A 26,327-nucleotide genomic window follows, 5' to 3' on the forward strand; every position below is an offset into this window, starting at 1 on the left:
TCATGCCACAGAGGGCCCCTCGCCATAATATAAGACGCGCTCAGGTCGCGGTGTCGGCGAGGAGAGGTCTGGGGGAACAGGTGGCGCTGTTTTTAGCAGACATGGATAGGGCATTCGACTCCCTGAGCTGGACGTATTTGTTCGCCTTGCTGGGAGGTCTGAACCTGGGCCCTCGATTTTTGACATATGTGCGGCTCCTGTATACCGACCTCACGGCAGCAGTGCGAGTGGGGGGAGAGATTTCCCGCTCCTTCCGGATTGAGCGTGGGATGAGGCAGGGCTGCCCCCTCTCTCCATATCTGTTCGCTCTAGCTATGGAACCCCTTGTGGCTTGGGTGTGAATAGACGCTCAGCTCAGGGGATTCCAATGGGCGGTTGGCGTAGAATAGCGCTATACGCAGATGATGTGTTATTTTTCCTCACTGACCTGGAGCGATCGGGCCCCCGTCTCCTGCGAATCCTACAAATTTTTGGGGAAACCTCAGGATTGTATATGAATCCCCGGAAATCTACACTCTGGATCTTGGGCTGCCCGCAGCCAGTGGGGGACTGGGCGAGGGAGCTCCAGATGGCCACGGACGGCGTGCAATATTTGGGAGTGTTCCTATCTGAGGACGCGACCGCTGCTTTGGAGCGCAATATTACTCCGGTCTGGGAACGCACTCGAGAAGACCTTAAGGTGTGGTCCAAGAGGTAGGGAGACAAAATATCAGAATTTAAATATCGATATACAATAATATTGAAGTTTTAATTTCGATGGAATAGAATATCGATGTCCAAAATATCGACAGACAGAATATCGTTTTTATGTTATGTATGTTACTAATATCGAAATTTACTAATATCGAAATTATGTTTAGTGTTATGTATTTTATTATGTTCTTTATATGTTTGTTAAATACGTTATTAAATGTATGTTTGAAAATTAGTAATTTAGTTTACATTTTGCGTTTTAGTATCAGAGCGGGTTGTGGGTTTATAGGGGAATAGGGTGGGAAGTAATTTAATAATAATTAATTAATTAATATATTTATTTAAATATTTTTAAATAATAATTAATTGGTAATTAATTAATATTAATTGGTTAATTAAATTAATTAGAGTTATTGTGCTAATATATTTATTTTTTGTTATTGTTAATTAATAATTAATTGGTAATTAATTAATATTAATTAGTTAATTACATTAATTAGAGTTATTGTGCAAATATATTGAATTTTTTCTTATTGGTAATTAATAATTAATTGGTAATTAATTAATAATAATTACTTAATTACAATAATTAGAGGTAATGTGCTAATAAAAGTAATTTTTCGTTATTGTTAATTAATATTTAATTAGTAATAAAAGAATATTAATTATTTAATTAAATTAGTTAGAGTTGATGTGCTCATATATTAAATCTTTTGTTATTGTTAATTAATAATTAATTGGTAATTAATTATTAAGTAATTAAATGATATGATTTTTTTATATGTAGTGGGTTGCGTGTTTATAGGGTAATAGGTGTCATATAATTAAATGAGATTGTATTTCTGTATTGGTATTTAGTGTTAATTAATTGGTAATTAACATGTGTTAATTAGTTCAATTAAAATTACATCAATTTAATAATATTAATTGTTATTAATTGATTAATTGATATTTATATTAATTGTGTTTTTTTGTATGTGTACTGTTTTGTGTGTTAAAGGGGGAGTAGTGTGTGAAGTAATTTTTACCCCCATGCTATCCAATGCTTTCCCTACTGTTGCACCCTCTGGAGTGGGAATTGTAATTTTTACCCCTACGCTATCCAACGCTTTCCCTACTGTTGCACCCTCTGGAGTGGGAATAGTAATTTTTACCCTTACGCTATCCAACATTTTCCCTACTGTTGCACCCTCTGGAGTAAGAATAGTAATTTTTACCCCTACGCTATCCAACGCTTTCCCTACTGTTGCACCCTCTGTAGTGGGAATAGTAATTTAAATCCCTACGCTATCCAACGCTATCCTTACTGTTGCACCCCCTGGAGTGGGAATAGTAATTTAAACCCCTACGCTATCCAACGCTTTCCCTACTGTTGCACCCTCTGGAGTGGGAATAGTAATTTAAACCCCTACGCTATCCAACGCTTTCCCTACTGTTGCACCCTCTGGAATGGGAATAGTAATTTTAACCCCTACGCTATCCAACGCTTTCCCTACTGTTGCACCCTCTGGAGTGGGAATAGTAATTTAAACCCTTATGCTATCAAACGCTTTCCCTACTGTTGCACCCTGTGGAGTGGGAATAGTAATTTTAACCCCTACGCGATCCAACGCTTTCCCTACTGTTGCACCCTCTGGAGTGGGAATAGTAATTTAAACCCCTACGCTATCCAACGCTTTCCCTACTGTTGCACCCTCTGGAGTGGGAATAGTAATTTTAACCCCTATGCTATCCAACGTTTTTCCTACTGTTGAACCCTCTGGAGAGGGAATAGTCATTTTTACCCCTACGCTATCCAATGCTTTCCCTACTGTTGCACTCTCTGGAGTGGGAATAGAAATTTTTACCCCTACGCTATCCAACCCTTTCCCTACTGTTGCACCCTCTGGAGTGGGAATAGTAATTTTTACCCGTACGCTATCCAACGCTTTCCCTACTGTTGCACCCTCTGGAGTGGGAATAGTAATTTCAACCCCTACGCTATCCAACATTTTCCCTACTGTTGCACCCACTGGAGTAGGAATAGTAATTTTTACCCCTATGCTATTCAACACTTTCCTTACTGTTGCACCCTTTGGAGTGGGAATAGTAATTTAAACCCCTACGCTATCCAACGCTTTCCCTACTGTTGCACCCTCTGGAGTGGGAATAGTAATTTTAACCCCTACGTTATCCAACATTTTCCCTACTGTTGCACCCGCTGGAGTAGGAATAGTAATTTTAACCCCTATGCTATCCAGCGCTTTCCCTACGGTTGCACCCTCTGGAGTGGGAATAGTAATTTAAACCCCTACGCTATCCAATGCTTTCCCTACTGTTGCACCCTCTGGAGTGGGAATAGTAATTTTAACCCCTACGCTATCCCACGCTTTCCCTACTGTTGCACCTTCTAGAGTGGGAATAGTAATTTAAACCCCTACGTTATCCAAAGCTTTTCCTACTGTTGCAATATGTGGAGTAAGTATATATATTAATTTATATGTAGACTTTTTAATTTATTTTAAATGTATATGTATTACTTATTATTGTTTAAATATGTTTTAATGTTTTTATTTAATATTTGTAAAATTATATGTATTTTTAAATTATATTTACATTATTATTAATACATTTAAAAAAACGATATTTTTAATTTCAATATTTTTGTACTACGATATTTTTTTCCGATATTTTTGTACTTACCTTTATAAAGATATAACTCCGATATTTTCGATTTCGATATTTTTGTGTCAATATTTTTGTAAGTAGATATTTTGTCTGTCGATATTATGTCAGACATTCGTCAAAGATGCCGCTTTCCATACATGGTAGATCGGCCATCTTTAAGATGGTGGCACTCCCACATCTGATCTATCAACTGCAGAATCACCCAGTTCTGATTGCGCAGGGCTGGTTCCGGCGTCTTAATTCGGCGCTCGGCCGGTTCCTGTGGGAGGGGGGCGCGGCACGGGTGGCCCTGCGGACCTGCTTCCGGTCAACCTATACCGGGGGCCTGGCCACTTCAGATGTCTTATCATATTACCAACACCAAAAACAGGGTCTGGGCTCTCTGGCAATAAGGACAAGCCTCACCAGAATAATGATAAACCAAGAACAGGTACCAATATTGCCACGTTATTCTACACTGGATCTCGGGTGATCACTCGAATGACCGAATAAAGCAGTAATTCTCAATGAACCAGATTTCAGAATAAATCATTTCTGTTTTATTTTTTGATTTAAGTGCATGTATCTATTTAGTATGCAATTTTTTGTATTTTATCATCAAGGAACATTTCGTTAGTTCCACACTATTAAACTAAACACAGATTTGAAACAAATAACATTAGGCAAAAACGGTAATTGAACAGACAAATATCAACTCACACTCATCAGTCATACCACACAAGACAATCAAGATATATTTACAATTATTTACAAACAATATAGTATCACAGTGGAAAAATAAAGCATTGGAAAACAGCAGTTCAACAATATCATTATTTTCTGAAATGATCAAGGGTTCCTAATGCTGAGGTCTACGCGTTTCGATAACCCCTGGTTTCGGGGAAATCTCATCAGGACCATGTGCCTCTCAATGGCCGACTTTACTTTTGTGGATGTCAATCTTGTTACGCCTAATGCGGCTGTAAGTGCGACTGAAGAGCAGCTTGGGTGGTTGCGGGTTGTGTTTTGTAGGTAGCGCAGGGAGTTCACGTTTATCTATGTCGAGGTAGAGCGAATCTGTAACGTGCTCCAGAAGCCTGGAAGCGTCGTGTCCGCTGTCTGCTACAGGGGGTCTGCGCTTCTCGATCTCTGTGCGATTAGTCCAGTGACCGGCACCTTCCGACTGGAAGGTGCCGGTCTGTGCGATTAGTCCAGTGACCGGCACCTTCCGACTGGAAGGTGCCGGTCACTGGACTAATCGCACAGAGATCGAGAAGCGCAGACCCCCTGTAGCAGACAGCTTGGGTGGTTGCGGGTTGTGTTTTGTAGGTAGCGCAGGGAGTTCACGTTTATCTATGTCGAGGTAGAGCGAATCTGTAACGTGCTCCAGAAGCCTGGAAGCGTCGTGTCCGCTGTCTGCTACAGGGGGTCTGCGCTTCTCGATCTCTGTGCGATTAGTCCAGTGACCGGCACCTTCCGACTGGAAGGTGCCGGTCTGTGCGATTAGTCCAGTGACCGGCACCTTCCGACTGGAAGGTGCCGGTCACTGGACTAATCGCACAGAGATCGAGAAGCGCAGACCCCCTGTAGCAGACAGCGGACACGACGCTTCCAGGCTTCTGGAGCACGTTACAGATTCGCTCTACCTCGACATAGATAAACGTGAACTCCCTGCGCTACCTACAAAACACAACCCGCAACCACCCAAGCTGCTCTTCAGTCGCACTTACAGCCGCATTAGGCGTAACAAGATTGACATCCACAAAAGTAAAGTCGGCCATTGAGAGGCACATGGTCCTGATGAGATTTCCCCGAAACCAGGGGTTATCGAAACGCGTAGACCTCAGCATTAGGAACCCTTGATCATTTCAGAAAATAATGATATTGTTGAACTGCTGTTTTCCAATGCTTTATTTTTCCACTGTGATACTATATTGTTTGTAAATAATTGTAAATATATCTTGATTGTCTTGTGTGGTATGACTGATGAGTGTGAGTTGATATTTGTCTGTTCAATTACCGTTTTTGCCTAATGTTATTTGTTTCAAATCTGTGTTTAGTTTAATAGTGTGGAACTAACGAAATGTTCCTTGATGATAAAATACAAAAAATTGCATACTAAATAGATACATGCACTTAAATCAAAAAATAAAACAGAAATGATTTATTCTGAAATCTGGTTCATTGAGAATTACTGCTTTATTCGGTCATTCGAGTGATCACCCGAGATCCAGTGTAGAATAACGTGGCAATATTGGTACCTGTTCTTGGTTTATCATTATCATATTACCAGGCATCCCACCTAATGGTTTTAAATGACTGGTGGTATGCGGACAGAAGCGACCCCGCTTACTCAGTGGAGAGGGCATTGATGGGCACAGCGTCCGTCCACACACTGCTGTACTCGGCGCCCCTCAAGAAATCTCTACCATCTATTACACAGGTGGTTTTTCAAGTTTGGAGGCAGGCTCTAAGTAGGATGGGTTGGTGGAACGTGCTTACCCAAGAAATCCCACTGTGGCACAATGGCCGACTACCTCAGATGGACACACTGATGGGCTTCCGGGCATGGGACGCGATCAGCATCTCTACCTTAAGGGACGTCATGTCGGGGGGCGTGCTTAAGTCCTTCGATGATCTGCGAGTTGAATTTGAGATGCCGAGAACCCAATTCTATAAATATCTTCAATGTCGTCATGCCCTGACGCCATATATAGCGGGGTTGGAGGACCTCCCGGAGTTTAGCCCGCTAGAGGCCAAAGTTTTCATGGGGGAGCTACTCGACAAGAAACTGTCCCGAATCTACCAAACCATTGTACAGCACTGCTCCACCGATCTGCACCACCTTAGCATGGGAACAGGATGTTGGGGAATTGGGTGAGGAAGATTGGGTGGAGGCTCTGGAGAGCCCTAGGGGAGCTGCAATCTCCACGCGCTTACGACTCATTCAATTTAGGTACCTTCACCGTACATATTACACGAGGCAGCGCTTGTGGAAGGCGGGTCTGATTGCGTCCCCGAATTGCCTTAGGTGTGGGTCGGAGGTGGGAACGTTACTGCATACAGTGTGGGAATGCAGGGCGTTGCAGACATTCTGGACGGGGGTGCTCCGGTGTCTGGATGAAGTCCTCGCCTGGGTGCTTCAGAGAGACCCTAAACTGACACTGCTACACGTCATGGCTGGGGTGGGAGGCAATAGATACAAGCGCCATTTACTTCTACTGGGCTCAACACTAGCAAAGCGGGATATTGCACGCTCATGGAAGGCGCCCCAGGCTCCATCGCTCGCGGCGTGGAAAAAGGGTATGGATTTTAGCATGGGGCTGGAGCAGCCTATCTTATTTTTTCGGCTAGGGGCTGCCCGCGAAAAAATTTTAAGATCTGGAAGAGGTGGGCGGACTATCGTGGACTGGAGCTAGACCCACCACTCGAGGACATTACAGACCAGCCTCGGATATAGCCGGACAATCATGGCAAAACTGTGTACTTATCGGTGCACGATATGCATTGTGCACTGGAGGTGTATTATTTGAATGGAGTAGGCAGCAGCACACAGGGGGGTGGAAGTTGTGGGTGGTGGGGGAGTTGGTGGGGGGACCAGTTTGATGCATTATTTGTTTGTACATTCTACAAAAGAAATGGCTGCATTTATGACTTGTTCAATGATGATGGTGATTGACTCTGGGTGACAGAGCATTGCAGAATATATGCTTATTATGCAATCAATAAAATCTGTTTAAAAAAAAAGAAAAATGAGGTACTTCTGATTGGCAAGGAAACACACAAGTGGGATGATCACTGGTGGCCCTCCACCTTAGCCCTTCCCCCATCCCTAAGATGGAAGTATAAAACCTGGGCGTGACTATGGACGACTCACTCTCTCTAGAGTCACGTGCAAAAAGAGTGGCTGGCGTGTGCTATGGTCGCCTACGGTCGCTTAAACCTATTTTGGGCTTTTCCGATCCACCTGTACGCCAGACTATTGTCCAAGCCTTTGTTCTATCACATATAGACCATTGTAACGTACTAATGTTGGGATCTAACCGGACAGCTATCAACAGACTCCAAAGGGCCCAAAATGCAGCGGCCCGCATTTTGTTTGCTCTGCCCAAACACTGTCATACGTCCCACATTCAGCGGCGTTTACACTGGCTACCGGTGACACAACGCATTCAATTTAAGGCCCTTTGCCTACTTCATAAAATCCTCCATTGCTCTGGTCCCCTAATCTTGCAAGGTCTGTGTTCCTCTTATGTTCCCACACGTGCCCTCCGTTCAGCGGATCTTCACCTTGCCTGTACCATTAAAATCCGAAGGAGCAGAGCGGGTGGCCGTTCCTTCAGATATTTGGCTCCGAAATTGTGGAATTCGATCCCCCCAGAGGTGCGTGCTACAAACAACTTCTTGTCATTTAGAAAGCAAATTAAAACATGGCTGTTTCCTTCTACCTAAGGTTTCTAAGTAACACTACATGTCTTCTCCTGGGGCTAAGTTGCTTTGTTTCAAACTGTCTGCAAGCACTGGGACGCCCCGTTGCTGGGGTAGCCATGCGCTATATAAGCTCTTTTAACATTAACATTAACATTAAAATCGGCCTCCCTTTGAAATTAACAAGGAGATTGCAGGTGGTACAGAACGACGCGGCACGTCTAATTTTTGACCAACCCAGACGGACTCATGCTTCCCCCCTGCTGGCTAAATTACACTGGCTTCCCATTAGGCAAGGAGCCTCATTTAAGGGCCTTTGCATAGCCCACAAGGCCATCTATGGTCAAGCCCCAGCTTATATTAAGGATCGGGTGGCGAGCTATATTCCTGCTCGGTCCCTATGCTCTTCCGCAGCTTGTCGTTTGGTCAATCCCCGGTTTCACTTGGCCTGCAAAGGCGGTATTGCCTTCTCCACCTTGATTCCATTGCTTTGGAATGACTTACCTGATAGTCTGCGTAAGGAACCTGCCCTCCTTCCTTTTAGGAAAAAACTTCAGCCCCGCACATTGCCTGTTGTAATTCTTCCCTCTAGAAGCGCGAAGAGACCGGATGGTGAACCTGTGCTATACAAAAACTAACTAACATTAACATTAACATTAACAGATGCCCATTTTTACAGACATAGGGAGTCAGAGATATCTTCAATTCAGGTGGCAGGGAGACTTGTACCAGTTTCACTTTCTTCCTTTAGGCCTTTCGTCAGCACCATGGTGTTTCATGAATGCCTTAAAACCAGTTGTTATATTTTTTATGGGAACAAGGTGTGACAGTGATTGTGCATTTAGATTACATACTTATCATGAGTCAGGATGAATCATCTGTTGTCAGTAAAGGATCTTTTAGAAGGATTGTGTTTCATTATCAATCAGGAGAAGTTGTCATTAGAACCTTCTTAGTCAGTGGGTTTTTTGGGTTTCAAGATAGACATGGTGAAGATACAGCTTCAGTTTTCAGACAGGAAGTTAAAAATGATAAAGCAAGAGGTAGGTCACTGAAGGGAAAGGAGGTAAGTGACCTTACACAAACTGGCTCGTGTTAAAAGATTCCTTTCATCGTAAATACAGGCAATATTTTGAGGTCCTTAATGTTACAGGGCTTTGCAACACTTAAAAGCATCAGGTTTGTTAAAGGGTCTTAATATGGAGAACAACTAGAGATGATAGAGGAAGCGAGGGAGGAATTAGCCTGGTGGAGGGAAAATCTGAAGGTTTGGAAAGGATGAGCAGTTTTTGGTACAGTGACAGATGTAGAGTCAGGTGCGAGCAACTTAGGATGGGAAATGATGTGTTTGGGTCAGGAAATTGGAGAATTATACCATCAGAAGGAATGGAGGGAACCTATCAATTCATTTGAAATGACTGCTGGTCTGTTTTCTTTTTGCAGTTTCAAGGACCAGGTGAAGGGTGTTTCAGTGTTACTGAGAATGGACAATGTTACTGCTGTAACTTACAAAATACAGGTTAGGAAGAAGCAGGTCAAAGAAACTGTCATAGATTACAAAATATTTATGGGAGTTTTGTAAGGAGCACAGGATGCATGTAACTGCTCAGTATCTGCCAGGAATAACAACTCTGCCAGAAGATTGGAATTCTCGCAGTCTGAGGGATTGCAGCGTTTGGCAGGGCATTTGGAGAAAATATCGGATACAAAAATATCATGTTTTAAGAATATTGGGATCTCAGATATATATTGTGGACATGAATATTGATGTCAAAAATATTGTTTTATGAGTTGCTTTTAGCATTGAAATTAAAAATGTTAATGTAGTAAATATCATTTGATTTAATCTCATTTTTTGTGTAAAATAGTAAGTATTGTATTGTTTTTTCTTCTGTGTCTATATGTTTTAATATGTTATAATTTTAGAATATTTTTATTAATTACATTGTTATCATTTGTAATTTTTGATTGCTTTAATGTTTTTTTATTACTGTCTTTTAAGTAGGGAAATGTTGTGTTAATAAGGGATAATGGTGGAAATGAAAAATGTGTACTATAATTTTACATTGTAAGTTATTAATGTTTTAGATATGCAAATTGTTTTATGAATTTTAAAATGCATTGTATTCTAATATATATGTTTTCTTTTTTTCTTTTTAATTAAATCACTCAAAATTTGTCATTTTTAAAATTGTTTAATTTTTTTTCAATCATTGAAAATTATTAGTAATGGGAGGCTGGGTTAATAGAGGATAAGTGTAAGGAGATTTTTCAAAAATGTGAATTATAATTGATATTTTAATGTTAATGATTTTTTAGACATGAAAATCGTTTTATTATTTTACAATGTATTTAATTATAATCTTTTTATGATGTTTTTAATTGTACATTAAATATTTAAAATATTAAACTATTTTAGAAACTGTTTATAAGATATTATATTTTTATTTATAAATATGTTGAAATAAAAAAAATATTTGGAAGGAAAATGTTATCATTGTATAAAAACTGTAAAAATAACATTTAGCAAGGATTTTTTTTTAAATTGTTATAATGTTGAAAATGTAAAATAAATTTGATCACATGTTTCAGGAAATGTTCTTATTTGTAAAAAACGGTAGTTATATTTTTCAAAAATGTATGAATGGTAGAAAATAATAATCAGAATTTTGAAAATGTTATTACTAAATTAAATGTGTTTATTTTTGTATATAAGAAATGGTAGTATAAATTCGCATGTTATAATATAACATTTTAGAACATTGGAAAATGTACTCAAGTGTGAATATCTGTAGTATGTATTAATTGTGTATTTTGTATTTTTTAATTATAATGTTGTGGGTAAAAAGTTTTATTTTGAATTAGAATTAATTGATTTGCATTTTAAAGTTTTTTACATCTTGCTTAAGTATGTTTAGATTGGAGTCAGAATACTGAATTTCACCCCTTTACGGTCCAACACTTTCTCTGAGTTTGTTCATATTGGAGTGAGAATAGTAATTGTCACCCTTTTAGTGTTCAACACTTTCTAAAAGTTTGATTGATTGGAGTGGAATTAATAAATGTTACCCCTTTAATGTCCAACACCTTCCCTGAGTTGGTTTATATAGGAGTGAGAATAGTGAGTTTCTCCCTTTTAGTGTCCAACACGTTTTCCAAATTGGTTTACATTGGATTGAGAATAGTACATTTCATCCCTTTAGTGTTCAGCACCTTTCCCAAATTAGTTTAGATTGGAGTGGGAATAGTAGGTGTCACCCCTTTAGTGTCCAACACCTTCCTCAAGTTGACTTAGGTTGGAGAGGGAATAATAAATCTGAAACCTTTAGTCTCGAACACCTGCCTCGAATTGGTTTAGTTTAGAGTGGGGATAGGAAATGTCACATCTTTAGTGTCCAACACCTTCCCCAAGTTGGTTTACATTGGAGTGGGAATAGTAAATGTTAACCCTTTAGTGTCCAACACAGTCCCCAAATTGGTTTAGATTGGTTGGTTTGATTTTTTTTGTTATTTGTATTTCAACGTTTATAGTTAGTAATAATGTTTTATGTGTATTTATTTTATATTTTATAGTTGTACTCTTTCTATGGGACGAATGTTCAGTTTGTGGGCGATGGATCAATCTAAATTTAGATGTTTATCCTAAGTTTAGGATTTATTTGAAGCAATTGGTTTATGCAAAAATAGGGTTCTAGGTATTTTTATTGAATTTCTTAGTCATTTTAATGATAATTTTGTAGTTGTGGTGATCGATATTTTCGACATGGTTTTAGTTACGTTTTATATAACAATATTTGTGTTTTCAATATTTTTGATATCAATATTTTTGTTAAAAATATTTGTATGCTCGAAATTAGTGATTTTTATAGTTATGTTTATGGAGTCAATATTTTTGTTCACAATATTTATTTTCCGATATTTGTGTTTCTCGATATTTGTTGCATCTATATTACATCACTGATCCGATTGGAAGCCAAGGGAGAGTTTTTTCCCCAAAATAGAATCATACCTGGGACCAATAGAAGTGGATTTGTTTGTGTCCCGTTTGAGCTTTCAAAAGGGGAAGTATTTCAGTTGGCATCCGGATCTGGGAGCCATGGCAGTGGACCTCCGCCTGACCCAGGACCACCTCGCCTTCAGGAAGCAACTCAAGACCTGGTTGTTCGAGCAGTAGCAGATCCCCCTCCCCCAGCGCCTTGAGACCCACTGGGTAAGTAGTGCGCTATATAAATGCGATGATTGATTGATTGATTGATTGATGAGTTTACTCAGAGTTGGGTGAGTCTGAGGTTATGCTTTTCCACTCATTGCGATGATTCAGAGAGTGCTGGTTCAAATGAGAAGATAGAATTGTCAAATAGTTTTAGTAACACCTTTTTTGGTGATAGAGTTGGCAGTGGAAGTGCCTTATTTAATTCCGTCTTGCGAGGGAATGTTGCAAAGTGTAGGAGGGGAGAAGCCTCCTTTGGTGAAATTGGGTATGCTCAACCTTCTAGTTTGGATGATATCAGGAGATCAGAGGAAGCTTCGGAACTTTTCAATGAGTCATGGGTGCCAAGAATTAGGAAAATCTGTAAGGAGGCATGGAATGTCTAGCTATGTTAGTGCTGGAAAAGGATTTGGATCTGATGGAGGTTGATGAAGTAGAGGTTGCTAATTTTTTGGCAAATTTATGTTCCAAAGGATTTACATATAGGATTGTTAATTTCTACAGACCAGAAATGTCAGTAGGTCATTCATTCTTTGTTAAATGGCTTATTTATAGTGAAAAGTCCTTTGATTTAAGAATTATGAAAGTGATTAATCCGAAAAGGTCTCCTAGGTCATGTTATGAAAGTGTTTGGGACATCAACTTGTTTTTAAAATGTTTGCGTCTTGATCAATGAATAATTATTTAGCCTTAAGAGAGTTGACATGGAAATTAGCTACTTCACGTTGTCTAATTTCTTTTAGATGGGATTCTGATGTTTCAGAATTAGATATTTCAAGTAGATTTTCTCAACTGGAAGTAGTGTTTTTGAGATTTGGACAAGAACAAAGATTCTATTTTTCACCCAAGGCGTGTGGGATAACCACACTTTTTCATGATTGAGTGTTTGAAAGAGTATAAATCAAGAGTGCATGAATTTAGAAGTGATGGTGTGAATCAGTCATTGATTTCATATGTAAAGCCATTTAAAGCAGTTTCAGTAGCTACTATTGCTAAATGGGGGAAGGAAGTGATGAAGGATTATGGTGTGGACTGAGATTCAAATCCCATTCTGTGAGGGGAGGTATGACTTAAAAGGTTTATTCAGCAGGAGCTAAGCTGAAGGAAGTGATGAACTTCAAATTGGTCAAATGCAGACGTTTTCTGGAAATTCTATTTTAAAACTGTAAAGCATGTTTGGAGTCGCACATTTAGAGGTTTTGAACATGCATATGCTAGCCTCCTGTCTTGTCATAAAATGCTGATTCTCAGAGCTTTAGCGGACAGAGAATCATCATTTTTTTTAAAGACAGGGGGGCTTGCACTTTCCCTCCCTCACCTCCCGGGTGTTAAAATGGGGATATAGAAAGGAAGGGAAGAAATATTTGACTTTAGGAGGTCAGAATATAGAACAATTCACATTTAGGAAAAGAAATAAAATAGACATGGAACTTTGGAGTGTTATGCAAAAATAATGTTGCAGGTGTTTAAAGATGAGCATTGGACACTCCGGAGACAGATGCCGATTGGATGAATAGAGAGCAGCACCAAAAGAGGGAGAAGATAGAATGTTGTGGGGTTTTATGAACTGAATTTTCTAAGGTTCTTAATAAGTCACACAATGTTCTTTTTTGGAACTTTGGTAGTGTTTGCTGCTTGGAAGAAGTGAATAAAAGTTAATGGATAATGCTAGTCTGCTTGTCTTTAATATAATCACGAGTCTCCACTAAAGCTTTGAGAATTAGCATTCTTTTCTGATGGAAGCCATTGGATCTGTTTGATCAGTAGATGCAGTACTTACTTAGTGCATATGGTTTGCGATGCACACCGCTGGCACTTATTTTGGTGGGTGAGGGAACCAGCACTCTTCTTGCCACTCCCAAAGGCATCAGTCCTGATCTACAGGCTGGACGTTGCCAGGATCAGCAGCCACACATTTGTATTTCATTTCCTCAGCTGTCTCCTGTGCTCCCTCTGTAAAAACGCAGGCAAACTATGGCGGCAACAATGTAGGCTTCACTCAAATAATCAGGCAACCAGCAATTTACTAAAAAGCGTTGCAGCAGGGGTACTATTTACAACTGTTATAAAAGGAGTTGTGTGCCATGCCTGGTGACAAAGGCAGGCCAGGCAGCTACTTAAGAAGAGATGCCTTCCCAAGTGTGCATTTCACCATGCCCAATGCTCCACCTCACTGAGGGTACCTGCTGCACTACAAACATGATGTGCACAAGTATTTCATTCTGTTTGGTTTGAGCGTTTAATCTTTGACCAAATTGATGTTTACAGAGTGAGTTAAGCCCCCCAACACTCAAACCTGGGGCATATAAAAGTCACTGCTGTGCAGCCCCCACCCCCAGGCAATCCTGAAGCATCATAAGGTGTGCTTCTGAATTTCTTAAAAACTCACAGACCCGGGAGTGCTTCCTTCTTTCCCCCAACCCATTCACATTCCATGAGAGGGTTTTGAAATTGTGTAACCTACTCATGACCCGGCTCTTATTTCCCGCCCATCTAGACCCTTGTATAAAAGAACTTCTTCCATATATGAGGATTTTTTATCTTTTTCCCCCCTTACGCCCTCCACCCAGTGCCCCTCCCCCCCCCGAGGAACCCCCCCCAACATACCAGACGATGACACCGCCTTTGGAACCCCAGGAGAAATACCTCTGGCTGAATTCAAACTTAAACTGATCTTAACAGCGAGTAATTTGCCATAGCTCGCTTTCCCCTTTTTTATTTTTTTTATTTTGCACCCTTTGTTTCTATAAGCAATACAGTATGTCGCTCCATGCTTTGAATCAACTTCTGTGTTATGTGCTCTCCTTGTTTCCCTTTTTTATTTTTTTTTATTTTAACCCGACCCAAATCTTAACCGCTCTACCTTCTCTTTCTTCACATAATTTTCTTGATTTTCTCTCATCCGGGCTAAAAGATTATCTACATCTTCGGACTGTGTAAAGCTGTACATCTTATTTTTCCACATAATCTTTAAGAGAGGGGGGAATCTCATCTGTACTTGAGCTCCTAGCGATCTCAATTCTGGCATTCTGCTACCTAGCTCCCATTGCCGCTGTGCTGTTCTAGCTCCTAAGTCTGATCTAATAAGATAAGGGTTTGCCCGGTAGTGGAGGTCTGACTTTGATAAACACCTTCCCAAAATCAGCTCCTTGACACTGAAAGTCTGAAAGTTTACCAATATCTTCCTTGGTGCTTTCCTGTCTGCATGCAACTTAAAAGGGTCTCTGTGGGAGGAGCTACGCTAGCAAGCAAGATGGCCGCATAAGCTCCCGGCTCCGCCGACCTCCGTCAGCAGCTCGTATATCCTGCAATCTATCCTGACCTCGCACCGGACTCCCGTGCACATGAGGTGTTCCTGATTCTTATGGTGCAATCCCGAAATTTCAAGCTTCTCGGGTGACAAAGATATGCCGTGTTCCATTCTCGGCCTAACTCAGTGTGGAAGCCGGGGCCTCGATTTCTAGCCCATCCGGGTTCAAGTTGATCAACATCGGCCGCGGGACCTGAGCTTCGTCTGGTCTCCCGGACTGGGATACAATTATTTCCCTGATTGGCTGCTCTGTGAACTGTTTACATCGAGGACGCAACAGAGTGATGCACCGGTTGCTGTGGTCGGGGGTACGACACCCGGAGATTCCGTTGTCCTCCCGGGGTGGACGGGCTTGGCCCCCGCTAGCGGCGACGGTGTTGCTATTGCAAGGTGGAGAGTGCCCGCTGTTGGCATCGGCTCCGTGTGTGCCTGGTACCCCGGAGTAGTCGACCTCCGGAGTCCAGGTCCTGCTTCGTTGCTTCGTGAGAGGGAATGGAGGGGGCGGATGGTACACCATCGCTGCAGACCGTAATGGCCGCCATTGGGGCGCTCCACTCGCAGATCACCGTCATGTATCAGAAACTGTCTGTGGCAGCGGACAATATCTGTCTGAGACCAGACGACGATACCTCGACATGTTTACAGCAAGCAGTGGTACCCGCGGAGCATTGTACGCTTGAATTTGAGGTCCCCGTGCGGAACCCTGATTTCATATGCTTTGTTGACTCTCGTGTAATAGATAGCACTAACCCTGGGCGAAGAACTACGCTCCGTTCGCGGAGTTTGCGGAGTTTCGGCAACTCCGCGCTCCGCGGAGAACGCGAAGTTGTCGAATACTCCGCAAACTGCTGCGTAGCGTAGTTCTCGCGCGCTCAATAGCATTTTCGCGTGCGCGAGGATGCTTGTCGGTAAGATCGAGTTGCCGAACACGCAGAAACTGCAATCTGGCACAGAATAACTCGCGAACACGTTAGTAGTGACTGGAAATAAGGGGACGCGAGCGGGCGGGACAAACCTCATGGGTAACTTCGCGCGCTACACATCCCGAGCATGCAGGCGCGCTACTCACCCAAAGGGTCTCAAGGCGCTTGGGGGTGGGGGGTCCGCTACTGCTCGAACAGCCATGTCTTGAGTTGCTTCCTGAAGCAGAGGTGGTCTTGGGTCAGGCGGAGGTGAATGGGGAGGGAGTTCCAAGTCTTGGCTGCCAGGTAGGAGAAGGATCTTCCTCCCATGGTGGATCTTCAGATGCGTGGCACGGCGGCGAGGGCGTGGCTGGTCGATCGTAGCTGGCGGGTGGGAGTGTAGAATGTCAGGCGGTTGTTGAGGTACCTGGGGCCCAGGTCGTGGAGGGCCTTGTGTGCGTGGGTGAGGAGTTGGAACGTGATTCTCTTGCTGACGGGGAGCCAGTGAAGGTCTCTCAGGTGTCCGGAGATGTGGCTGTGTCGGGGGATGTCCAATATGAGTCGTGCGGAGGCGTTCTGGATGTGTTAGAGTCTTTTCTGGAGTTTGGCTGTGGTTCCGGTATAGAGGGTGTTTCCGTATTCCAGTCGGCTGGTGACGAGTGCCTGTGTGACCGTCTTCCTGGTTTCGTTGGCGAGCCATCGGAAGGTCTTTCGGAGCATGCGTAGGATGTTGAAGCATGATGATGAGACGGCGTTGACTTGTCTGGTCATCCAGAGGGAGGAGTCCAGGATGAAGCCCAGGTTGCGTGCGTGGTCCGTTGGTTTGGGTGCGCTGCCCAGGGCAGGGGGCCACCAGGAGTCGTCCCAGGCGGAGGGTGATGATCCAAGGATGAGGACTTCCGTCTTGTCTGAGTTCAGTTTCAGGCGGCTGTTCCTCGTCCACTCGACTACGTCTTTCATCCCTTCGTGTAGGTTGGTTCTGGCGGTTCCTGAGTCGTTGGTGAGGGAGAGGATCAGCTGGGTGTCGTCGGCGTAGGAGATGATGTTGAGGTTGTGTTGGCGTACGATGGCTGCGAGGGGGCTCATGTAGACGTTAAAGAGGGTGGGGCTGAGTGATGATCCTTGTGGTATGCCGCATATGAATTCGGTGGCCTTGGATCTGTACGGGGGGAGGCGGACTCTCTGGGTTCTTCCGGTGAGGAACGAGATGATCCACTCCAGTGCCTTCTCTTGGATTCCGATGTTGCTGAGGCGCTGCACTAGGGTGCAGTGGCAGACCGTATCGAATGCTGCGGAGAGGTCCAGGAGGATGAGGGCCGCTGTTTCCCAGTTGTCGAGCAGGGCTCGGATGTTGTCAGTGGCAGCGATGAGGGCGGTCTCGGTGCTGTGGTTGGCGCGGAAGCCGGACTGCGAGTGGTCGAGGCTGGTTGGGCGAGCGCAATTGGTGATCCACTGTGTGAGGTTGTTGGCTGCTTGGTTGGGGTCCGTTGAGCTGGCGGGAGGGTTCTGGCTCAGTGAAGTGGTGAGCTGGTCGGTGGTGATCTTGTTCCAGTTCCTGCGGGGAACCTGTTGCGGGTGGTGGTGAGTCGTGGTCTTTCTGAAGCTGAAGTGGACGCAGCTGTGGTCAGTCCAGTGGAGTCCGGTGGAGTGGATGAAGGAGATGTACTTGCTGGAGGGGACGACTGGGTCAAACGTGTGTTCGGCGTAGTGGGTGGGGGTGTTCACCAGTTGCATGAGTCCGAGGTTGGCGAGGTTGTCCAGCAGGGTGGTGGTGGTGTTGTCGTTGTTGTTCTCCAGGTGGAAGTTGAGGTCCCATAGGAGGATGTAGTCAGCGGAGGCGAGGGCGTGCGGGCTGATGAAGTCTGCGATGTCTTCGCTGAATTGTGTGCAAGTTCCTGGGGGTCTGTAGATGAGGGTGCCTCTGAGTGTGGTCTTGGGGTCGGTGTGTATCTGGAAGTGAAGATGTTAAGCGGCTGTGAGGGTGTCGTCGGAGTTGGTCGTGATGCGGATGGTGTACTTGTGTACAATGGCGATGCCTCCTCCTGTCTCGTTGACGCGGTCTCTCGGAGTGATCTTGTATCCATCCGGGATGGCGACGGCGATGTCGGGCGCTGAGGAGGCGTTCATCAATGTTTCCGTGAGGAAGGCGACGTCTGGAGATGTGGTGTCGAGCAGGTTCCAGAGTTCCACGGCGCTCCCGAAGACGAAAAATGGCTCGCGAACGGGTCAAGCAAGCTACTACGCATGCTCGCGGAGCTATGCGTAGTTTCGCGGAGTGCAAGTGCATCTTCGCGTAGCTCGCGGAGTGCGGCTACGCGAACTACGCCCAGGCTTAGATAGCACGCCTGTGATCATCGTCAGCTTTCCCTGCTCGAACCCTATCCTGCCGAATATCGCCATGGACAGTCTCAAGTGCCATAACAAGTTCCTCAGTGACTATCGGAGAGAATCGCCATTCTTCTTCTCCCTTCCTTGCCTACTTTGTGGATATCATGAACTTTTATCCTATTTTCAATCCGATTCCTCTGACTTGAACTTCTATGATCGCTTCGATTCCCCCATTGGGATTGTGGTCTGGATTGTAAGGGCTCTTATAAAGAATCGTACTGGCCAGGGTTGAATCTGATTGTTGTGGCGTGATAGAATATCTTGATCTGATGCCGGGATTGTGTCTTATACCGTAACGGGAGTTGGGTGGTTTTACCGTCCTCCCCTGGTTGAATTCCGTACTTTGCCTAATGCTGTATTGGATATATTTTGGGGAGGTCGCTTATGACGGGGGGTAAGGGAGACCAGGAGTGTGTTTTTATTCTCCTCCTCCACTCACTCTCTTTCCTTCTTTTAGGGTAAGTTTCTGGGCGATAGGCACGCTGTTAGCCATTAGCCGTAGCCATTGCATGGGTGCCGGGTGGGGGGTGTTTGTTATTTTGCCTTTGTTTTGTTCTATGGCCCCTTTTTCTTTCTTTCTCTCTCTTTTTAGGGTACTCTTCTGGGCGACAGGCATGCTGCTAGTGGGGTAGGCCGTAGCCATTGCAGGGGTGCGGGGTGGGGGGTCTGTGGGGGGTTTGTTATTTTGCCTTTGTTTTGTTCTATGGACCCTTTTTTCTTTCTTATTGCAGTGTCCTGTAGCAGTGCTTTCGGTTTCATCCTGCAGTATATGTGTGGGCGGGGTCTGGGGTGGGCGGCTACGAAGAGAGATCGGTTGTTTGGTTCTTCACTTTCATTGAGCTTCTTAGCGCTTGCGTCTTTACTGTTTCTTTAACTTGGTCCGCGACTACCTTCTTACCTACCCGTATTTCTTATACCTTCGAATGTGTGGCTCCGGATATCCTGTATCTTCTTCTTTATCTTGTCTCGGGGGGGGGGGGGTTAAATGTAAAAAGAAACCTTATGAATATCCTTCGATCTGTACTATTTTCAATGCACTGTATATCCTTTACCGCTGCCGGACCTCAGGGTTGCCGGCTGAAGAGCTGTGTTATTGTAACTCCTGATACATATTGCCTACATGTGGTGACCGGCCCCTGTGGTTGTAGGCCTACTTCTGTAAATTTTGTTGAAAGATATAATAAAGGTTGTCAACAAAACAAAAAAAAAACAAAAAAAGGGTCTCTGTGTACTCTTTGTATTTCCGCCTCCAGGTCTATGTCAGGGCGGTCTTTTAAGACCCCCTCCCTAAGAAGCCTGCAGACAAATTCCTTGATGTCCTCCAGTTCCTCACCCTCTGGTATCTTTAAAATTCTCAGATTGTTTCTTCGGGCCTGGGTTTCCAGTCTCTCCACATCAGTAGCCAAAGATCTACTTTGTGCTCTCAAAATATCAATATCTTTTGAGTTTCCTCGTATGGATTTATTTAAGGCTACAACTTCCGTTTACAGCTTCCCAGTACGGAAGATGACATCGTCTAGCTTAGACTCCAGTAGGTCAAACCTATCGTGTATCGCCTTTTGATTGCTTTCTGAGATCTCAAATTTAGTCATCAGGTCCCCCCTTAAAGACTGAAAAAGATATCCCAGCCTCTCTCCATCCAGCTCACCCAATTCTTCCGATCTCAGTCTTGATCTTGGAGCCACGGTCTCTAAGTCCTTGTCTTTGTGGTTGCCCTGAATTATGTTTCCTTCTTGAGTGGCTGTCAGACTATTTGAGGGAGGCTCAGCTGTTACTAAGGGTATCTTAGGTCTAGTATTTTGTGGGCCCGACGCTCTATCATCGGCCTGAATACTATGAGGAAGAAGGGAAGGAAGAGGAGGAAGGGAAGTGGAGGAAGGGGGGGGAAGGTATATTGGAGCTTGTTTGCTGTGTGTGCTTTGACTGCACCTGAACCTGCTGTGGCTCCGAGTCCTGTCTATGATTCAGGGCCCCTGTTACCCCATCCTCTTCACCTCCTACCAATACATCTGGCTGATCTGACTGTCCAACACCCTCAGTATTAGACAGACTCTCGAGGGGACCAAAGCGATTTTTTAAAGGGAACACAGTATCGCTATTCTCTAGCTGTGTAGCTGGACTTGTTGACTGCTCCATGATTTTAAAGAAAGTTTTAAGGGAGGGAGTATTCTTCACTGCCTGCTGGACAGTATTAGGCCCCTTAAGCTTTTTTACAAAAGTCGCCTTTTTTTTTTCCCCTTACAGGGGGTTAATGGCATGGGCCGCTCACTCTCTTCAAAGTCTAGAGCTCCTCCTGCCTTCAATTCCTGCCAAGATCTCAACTGATATCTATTTTTCCGTAGTGGGGGAATGATTCTGGCTTTAAGCAATCCTGTTTTCAGGCTTGAACCACCTGGAGCAATTTCCACCGCTGGCTTAAAGAGCTCGGTTTGTCTTTGTATTGTAATACACTTTATGGGATTCTCCGCAGTTTTTTAAATCCCCCCCTCGCTGATGATTTTAACCGGGGCCTCTGCCAATACTGGCTCCATAAAACCCTGCTTTAATGTGAACTCCAAAGTCGGCTTTGATGTTAACCCCCCCTCTACGCCACACCTTACGGCGAGGGTTGGCTCATCCTGCTCTTCAGGTGGGGTGCGAGAGGTTCCCTCACAGACTGGCCCTCTAAACCGCAGCTGTGCAAGCACGAAACGGGGCTTAATCCAGAGGCTCCGCCGGCGCTCTCCTGGGTTCCCCTGTGCATACACCTCTTCACGCGTCATGCGGGTCACTCAATGCGCAGGTCTTAGCGCCGCCGCCGCCAAAGCCGTTTAAAATGCCAGCAGTCTCAAACAAAAGAAAAGGGGAGCATTTTTAGTCTTCATGAAAGCGCTGTCACTACGCCGTGCACATCAATATCCTACCTCACTATATGGGGATGTTCATCCTCTCGCTGAAACGTTCAGTAATATCAGCCATCGGGAGTCTCCTGGAGCTGCCGCGACCGGCTCTTAGCCTGCCGCCATGTTCCTCACTGTGGGCGTGGTCTCCGCAACCCTTCCACTTCTGTCCAAGGTTATCATTCGGCATAGGTTGGTGGTGGCATCTTTGAACATTTTTGGACACTGACATTTATTTATTTATTTCAAATATTAAGCCACTGATCAGATGAGCCCCACTCCCATTACCAGTCCTGTGATTTAAAGAACCGAACACCAAAATTTCATTGTGTCAGATGCTGTGTCTCGTCAATTCACTGCAGATATCACAAAGTGTCTAATTTGCCGGGTAAGTGGTCTATGGGACTGATTACTATCAACTGTGAGAAGACATTCATCAGAAGAACGATTGGTTTATATTCAAAAACATTTATCCATAGTACTGAATTCCATTTATGTGGGGAGTGCCCTCAATTGTTTGCTTTGACAGTTCAGGTACAAATTCTTTCTTAGGTCCTGGTTCTGAGTTTGGCTGCGTGGGAGTGGGGCTGCATGCCACCACCCTGCTCCCACACCACCAAAGCTCACCACCGGCCACCTACCAGATTGCGAGTTACCTCGTTTTCTGGCGGGCAGTCCTTTGGCATTCCCACGGCAGTGTTTATTAAAAAAGGAACTGCAATGGGAATGCCAAATCAAGTTCCTGCATGACATGAACTATTTAGTCCATGCTGTGCAGGAACTGGGCATGCATGCAGACAGAGGGGCACACCATGTGCCTTCATGCATTCATCCCAATTGCCATGAGACACCAGGGGGCCCTGTAAGGACCTCTTAATTTCCTCATCGCCACAGTTTTCATGGCATATTCACTGCCATGAAAACTGTGGCAGTGAGGAAACTCATAATATGCTTGCTGGAGTAGCAGCTGCATCATTAGCATATTATGACTCTGACTGCCGAACCACCACCGAGGGATCACGGATTCCCGGTGGTTGCGGCAGTTCAATGGCGGCCCTACCGCCAAAATCTTAATACGGTGGTCGGACCACCGGGGCGCACCACCATTGCTGCCCCACCCCTGGTTTGACAGCCCACGGACCTACAAACTCATAATCAGTGCCTTAGTTGTGATAATAGCAATATTGCAATGGGGAAATTATACAACAGAAATAGGACTTGCATGAGGTGAAATTTATATGCAGAGGAGTGGGGTAAAGTGTGTCTCTCTCACTGATTCTTCGAAAATGTTCTAAATAAATTTCAATCCTCTTTGATGTTGCAGCACTGGGTGTAAACAAATAGCTTTGGTCTATATATTATATAAAGTATATTGGTAGGTTGGTCGGTGGCAGAAGTAAAGTTGGATGTGGGTATAGAGGTGTCTGTGCTGGCTATATTAATTTGAAGTAGGAATATGTCAAAAACATTGCCAGTGGATCAACATTAATGAATTCTAGTTTAAGTCAAGAAACAAAGCAGATGTATTTCACCTCAACAATGTACAGCACTGCAGGTGGATTACAATAAAACTACCGACGTGACACTCACTGTGTACTCTACATTCTTGTTTAGATGAAATTGCTACGCCGTATTTCAAGATACTAATGTTGTATATTCTTCTGCTTCCCCAGCTCCAGGAAGTCCTCCATATGATCTGTCATATAGACACATTAATTCAACTGAGCTGGAAGTGTCATGGCAGCCACCTGTCCATGCCAATGGCGTAATTTTGTTCTACTCAGTTCGATATTGGAATCAGTCACATGTCCTAAATGTCACTAGCAACTACTCCTCAGTTGTATTATCAGATCTTCGCAAGTTCTCACAGTACGCGGTGGATGTGTCGGCCAGCACCATCTATGGCAATGGAAACCAAATAAGCAAAGTGCTGAACATGACCACTCTTGAAGATGGTAAGGCTTGATCATAAACAAAGAAATGGAAGGAAAGCATTTGTATCTATCCGCTTCGTTTTGTACATACTAAATCAGCAACAACCATATTAGTAAACAACATATTGTGCTAATAATTACCCACTTAACTGCTTGTCATTAAATGTGCCTCACCATCTGATTTTCTATCAAATGTTTTCCACATCTGTACAGATTCTGGACCCTGAAATTAATTTGCAAGAAATACAATATCCAGAATAATTGCTTGAAGTGAACACACTGCATGAAAAGGCCCTTAGCTGCGAGGGGGTAACACTAGCCCCATAAAACATCTGCATCATTAACCACACTTTGCTTCATAAACTGGCAAAAAGAATCAACAGAAACAACAGGGAAATGTGATATCCCACAGACCGTATAAAACCACTCTTTTTCTGTAGTATCATTTGTGTAGGAATGTCATATAACCACAGCTGGAAATATGCAGGGGGGACGTGTCAGCGGCTCCATGGGTTTCTGTGTCTCATTCCATAGACAAATCACTAAATACCTTTTTTTTATATTTTTATTTCTGCAGTTCCTGATGACTCTCCTCATAAACTGTCCTACAGCAATCTAAGCTCCTCTTCAATTCGCCTGTTTTACTTTCCACCTTCCTATCCCAATGGCGTCATTCAGTACTTTACTGTTTCGTGCCTGGGCACTGATGGTATTTCTCGGAGTGTAAACAGTAGTTATCTGTTTGTGGTCCTTAGTGACCTCAGCAAGTACAGTGACTACAGTGTTGCTGTCAGTGCCAGCACGTCGGCTGGAACCGGACCTCAGACAAGTAAACCTCTCTTTGTAAGAACTGATGAAGATGGTAATGTTATGCTTCATTTTCCTTCTTTGCATGCTATTTCCTCTGAAGTTTCACATTTGATTTATTCTTATATCTCAGTGAGTTTTAATGCCCACAACCTAGCCTGCTTTGTTGATATTTTGATATAGATAAAACCGAGAACTAATGTACAAAGTACAGAGGGGAACTTTTTGGGTTTGGGGAATGGGAGGGCAAAATACACAAGTGTTAGAGGCTATTCCTTCGGCAACCTGATGGTAGATTGTCTACTAAATCAATAGTTCTTCACCCACGTGGTTTGTAATTTTTGTCACTGAAAATTAAATGCCAGGTGGCTGCCACATTATGGCGACTTGTTAGGCATTGATTTTGCTTCACAGAAAGCAAACCCCAAAGTGAGGTTGGTTTCTATAAGATGAAGTAGCAGTAGCCCAGACACTCTGGGAATTTTGTTCGAATACATGGGGGCAAATGCAATTTTTTTTCTTACAGTGGATCTGGGCCGGAAAAATGAACGCGAGAAGACCAAACCTAAATAGGTTGGTCCTTCTTCGGTGGGCGTCCAAATGCTTTGATTAAATAAATACGGCTTTGAAGTTCTTACATTTAAGAAAAAGTTTTTGAAGAATGAGTGCAGCATTGTCTGATGCTATTAATAATCTTCTTTTCCTTTTTGTATGTGATGACAACTAGTTAATCAGAGAAAACATGGTACTTGCAGAAGGCATGTCCCAGCCTTTCACTAGTGACATTGACGCAGCATAGTTTCAGATGATCCTGGCAAATATGCTGAGCCTGATGTAAGCTAATAGTGATTAATACATTGGTCAGTAAAGCACTAACCGTCTTCAAGAACACATCTCAGAAACCCTTGCCATAAACCCTGGTATCCTAAAGATGAAGCAGCTTGTGTTATTTACAGCAGAGGGTTCATGCTTACAGTTTCACTGTGCAGTAAACAACATAACAATACCAGACTCACTGAAATTCGATGAATTATTCGAACAATTTGAGAATGTATCGATCCCAAAATACTGAAAAAAGGTGCTTCTTCAAAACTAAATGCAAATATTATAGCCAGTTTTGTACAGTTACCTTTTCGTATCACCATGTCTAGCTCCCTAGAATTTCCCACCACCCTCCGATTTAACAGGTTAACCCCAGTCTCAAGGGCTTGACATATCCATATGGTTAGTGAAAGCATATTTTGGCAGATGCAGCTGTAGCACATAAACATATCGCAGCACCTGGTCTCAACACTGACATAGGTTGTCACCTCCTCATTGTACAAAGGAGTCCTAACCAGCCTCAACCTAACTTGAGTAATTGTACTTCTAAAAATAAAAACATAGATACAAATGTATTGCTATTTACAGATTACTGACGATTTTAGATGCTTTCAATAGAGCTGCCTCCTAGATCTATAGAAGATTTAAAGAATTGCAAATGACATTATTCCATTACAGAAATTTGGAGGGTTCCACTGCCGACAGAGCAGCAACGAGAGTGCAGGTGACGCCGCCACACTATACCCCCGAGCTTGTTTTTCCACTGTGGGGTCCAAAACGGCTGATGGGACTAATCTTTTCATGCAGAGGGGGCCAGGGGTACCTGATGGTGGACATGTCCTGCTGATTTCCTCCATCTCGGGAACAAAATGGCGTCTCTGTCCCTTGTAACCTGCAATACTATGAACAGGACAACAGTGCTTGTTGGCCTGATTATATAGTGACGGAGCCCTGGATGCCGCCTCAACCTAGTGAGGGCATAACCCACCTCGGGAAGAGAAGAAGATTCCAGAGGCCAGTAGAGCGTATCAGTAGGGGTCCCGAGCCCTGTACCAGAGCCCAGAAGGCGAATCAACCAGGAACAGGCACAGAGGCTGCCCAGGAGACATGCACGGCACCTGACTCACCTGCTGAAGCGCTCGCTGCTAGGGCTGGACAGTTGAGGGTACCCCCCATTGCCCAAGTGTTGTGAGATGAGCCTGGGGGAGAGCGGTAGAGTGCTGCGACCTGGCTGGGCGTGTCTCCAGGGGGTGAGTGGTTCCGATCGAACGAGCTGCAGCAGGAATGAGCTACGAGCGGTCCGGAGCC

The 26,327-nt window shown here is 43.8% G+C and overlaps 1 protein-coding gene across 1 annotated transcript in view; it reads left to right on the forward strand.

The window, feature by feature from the left end:
• PTPRQ (protein tyrosine phosphatase receptor type Q) overlaps positions 1–26,327 on the forward strand; it is a 1,452,710-nt gene that overhangs the window by 811,446 nt on the left and 614,937 nt on the right. Inside the window, exons 33-34 of the mRNA XM_086919596.1 lie at positions 23,130–23,411; positions 23,968–24,252. Coding sequence (XP_086775722.1) covers positions 23,130–23,411; positions 23,968–24,252 — 567 coding nt within the window. The remainder of the gene's footprint in view (positions 1–23,129; positions 23,412–23,967; positions 24,253–26,327) is intronic.

Source organism: Lissotriton vulgaris, chromosome 1_1 (genome assembly GCF_964263255.1).
Source record: "Lissotriton vulgaris chromosome 1_1, aLisVul1.2, whole genome shotgun sequence".
In the NCBI taxonomy this organism is placed as follows: Eukaryota; Metazoa; Chordata; class Amphibia; order Caudata; family Salamandridae; genus Lissotriton; species Lissotriton vulgaris.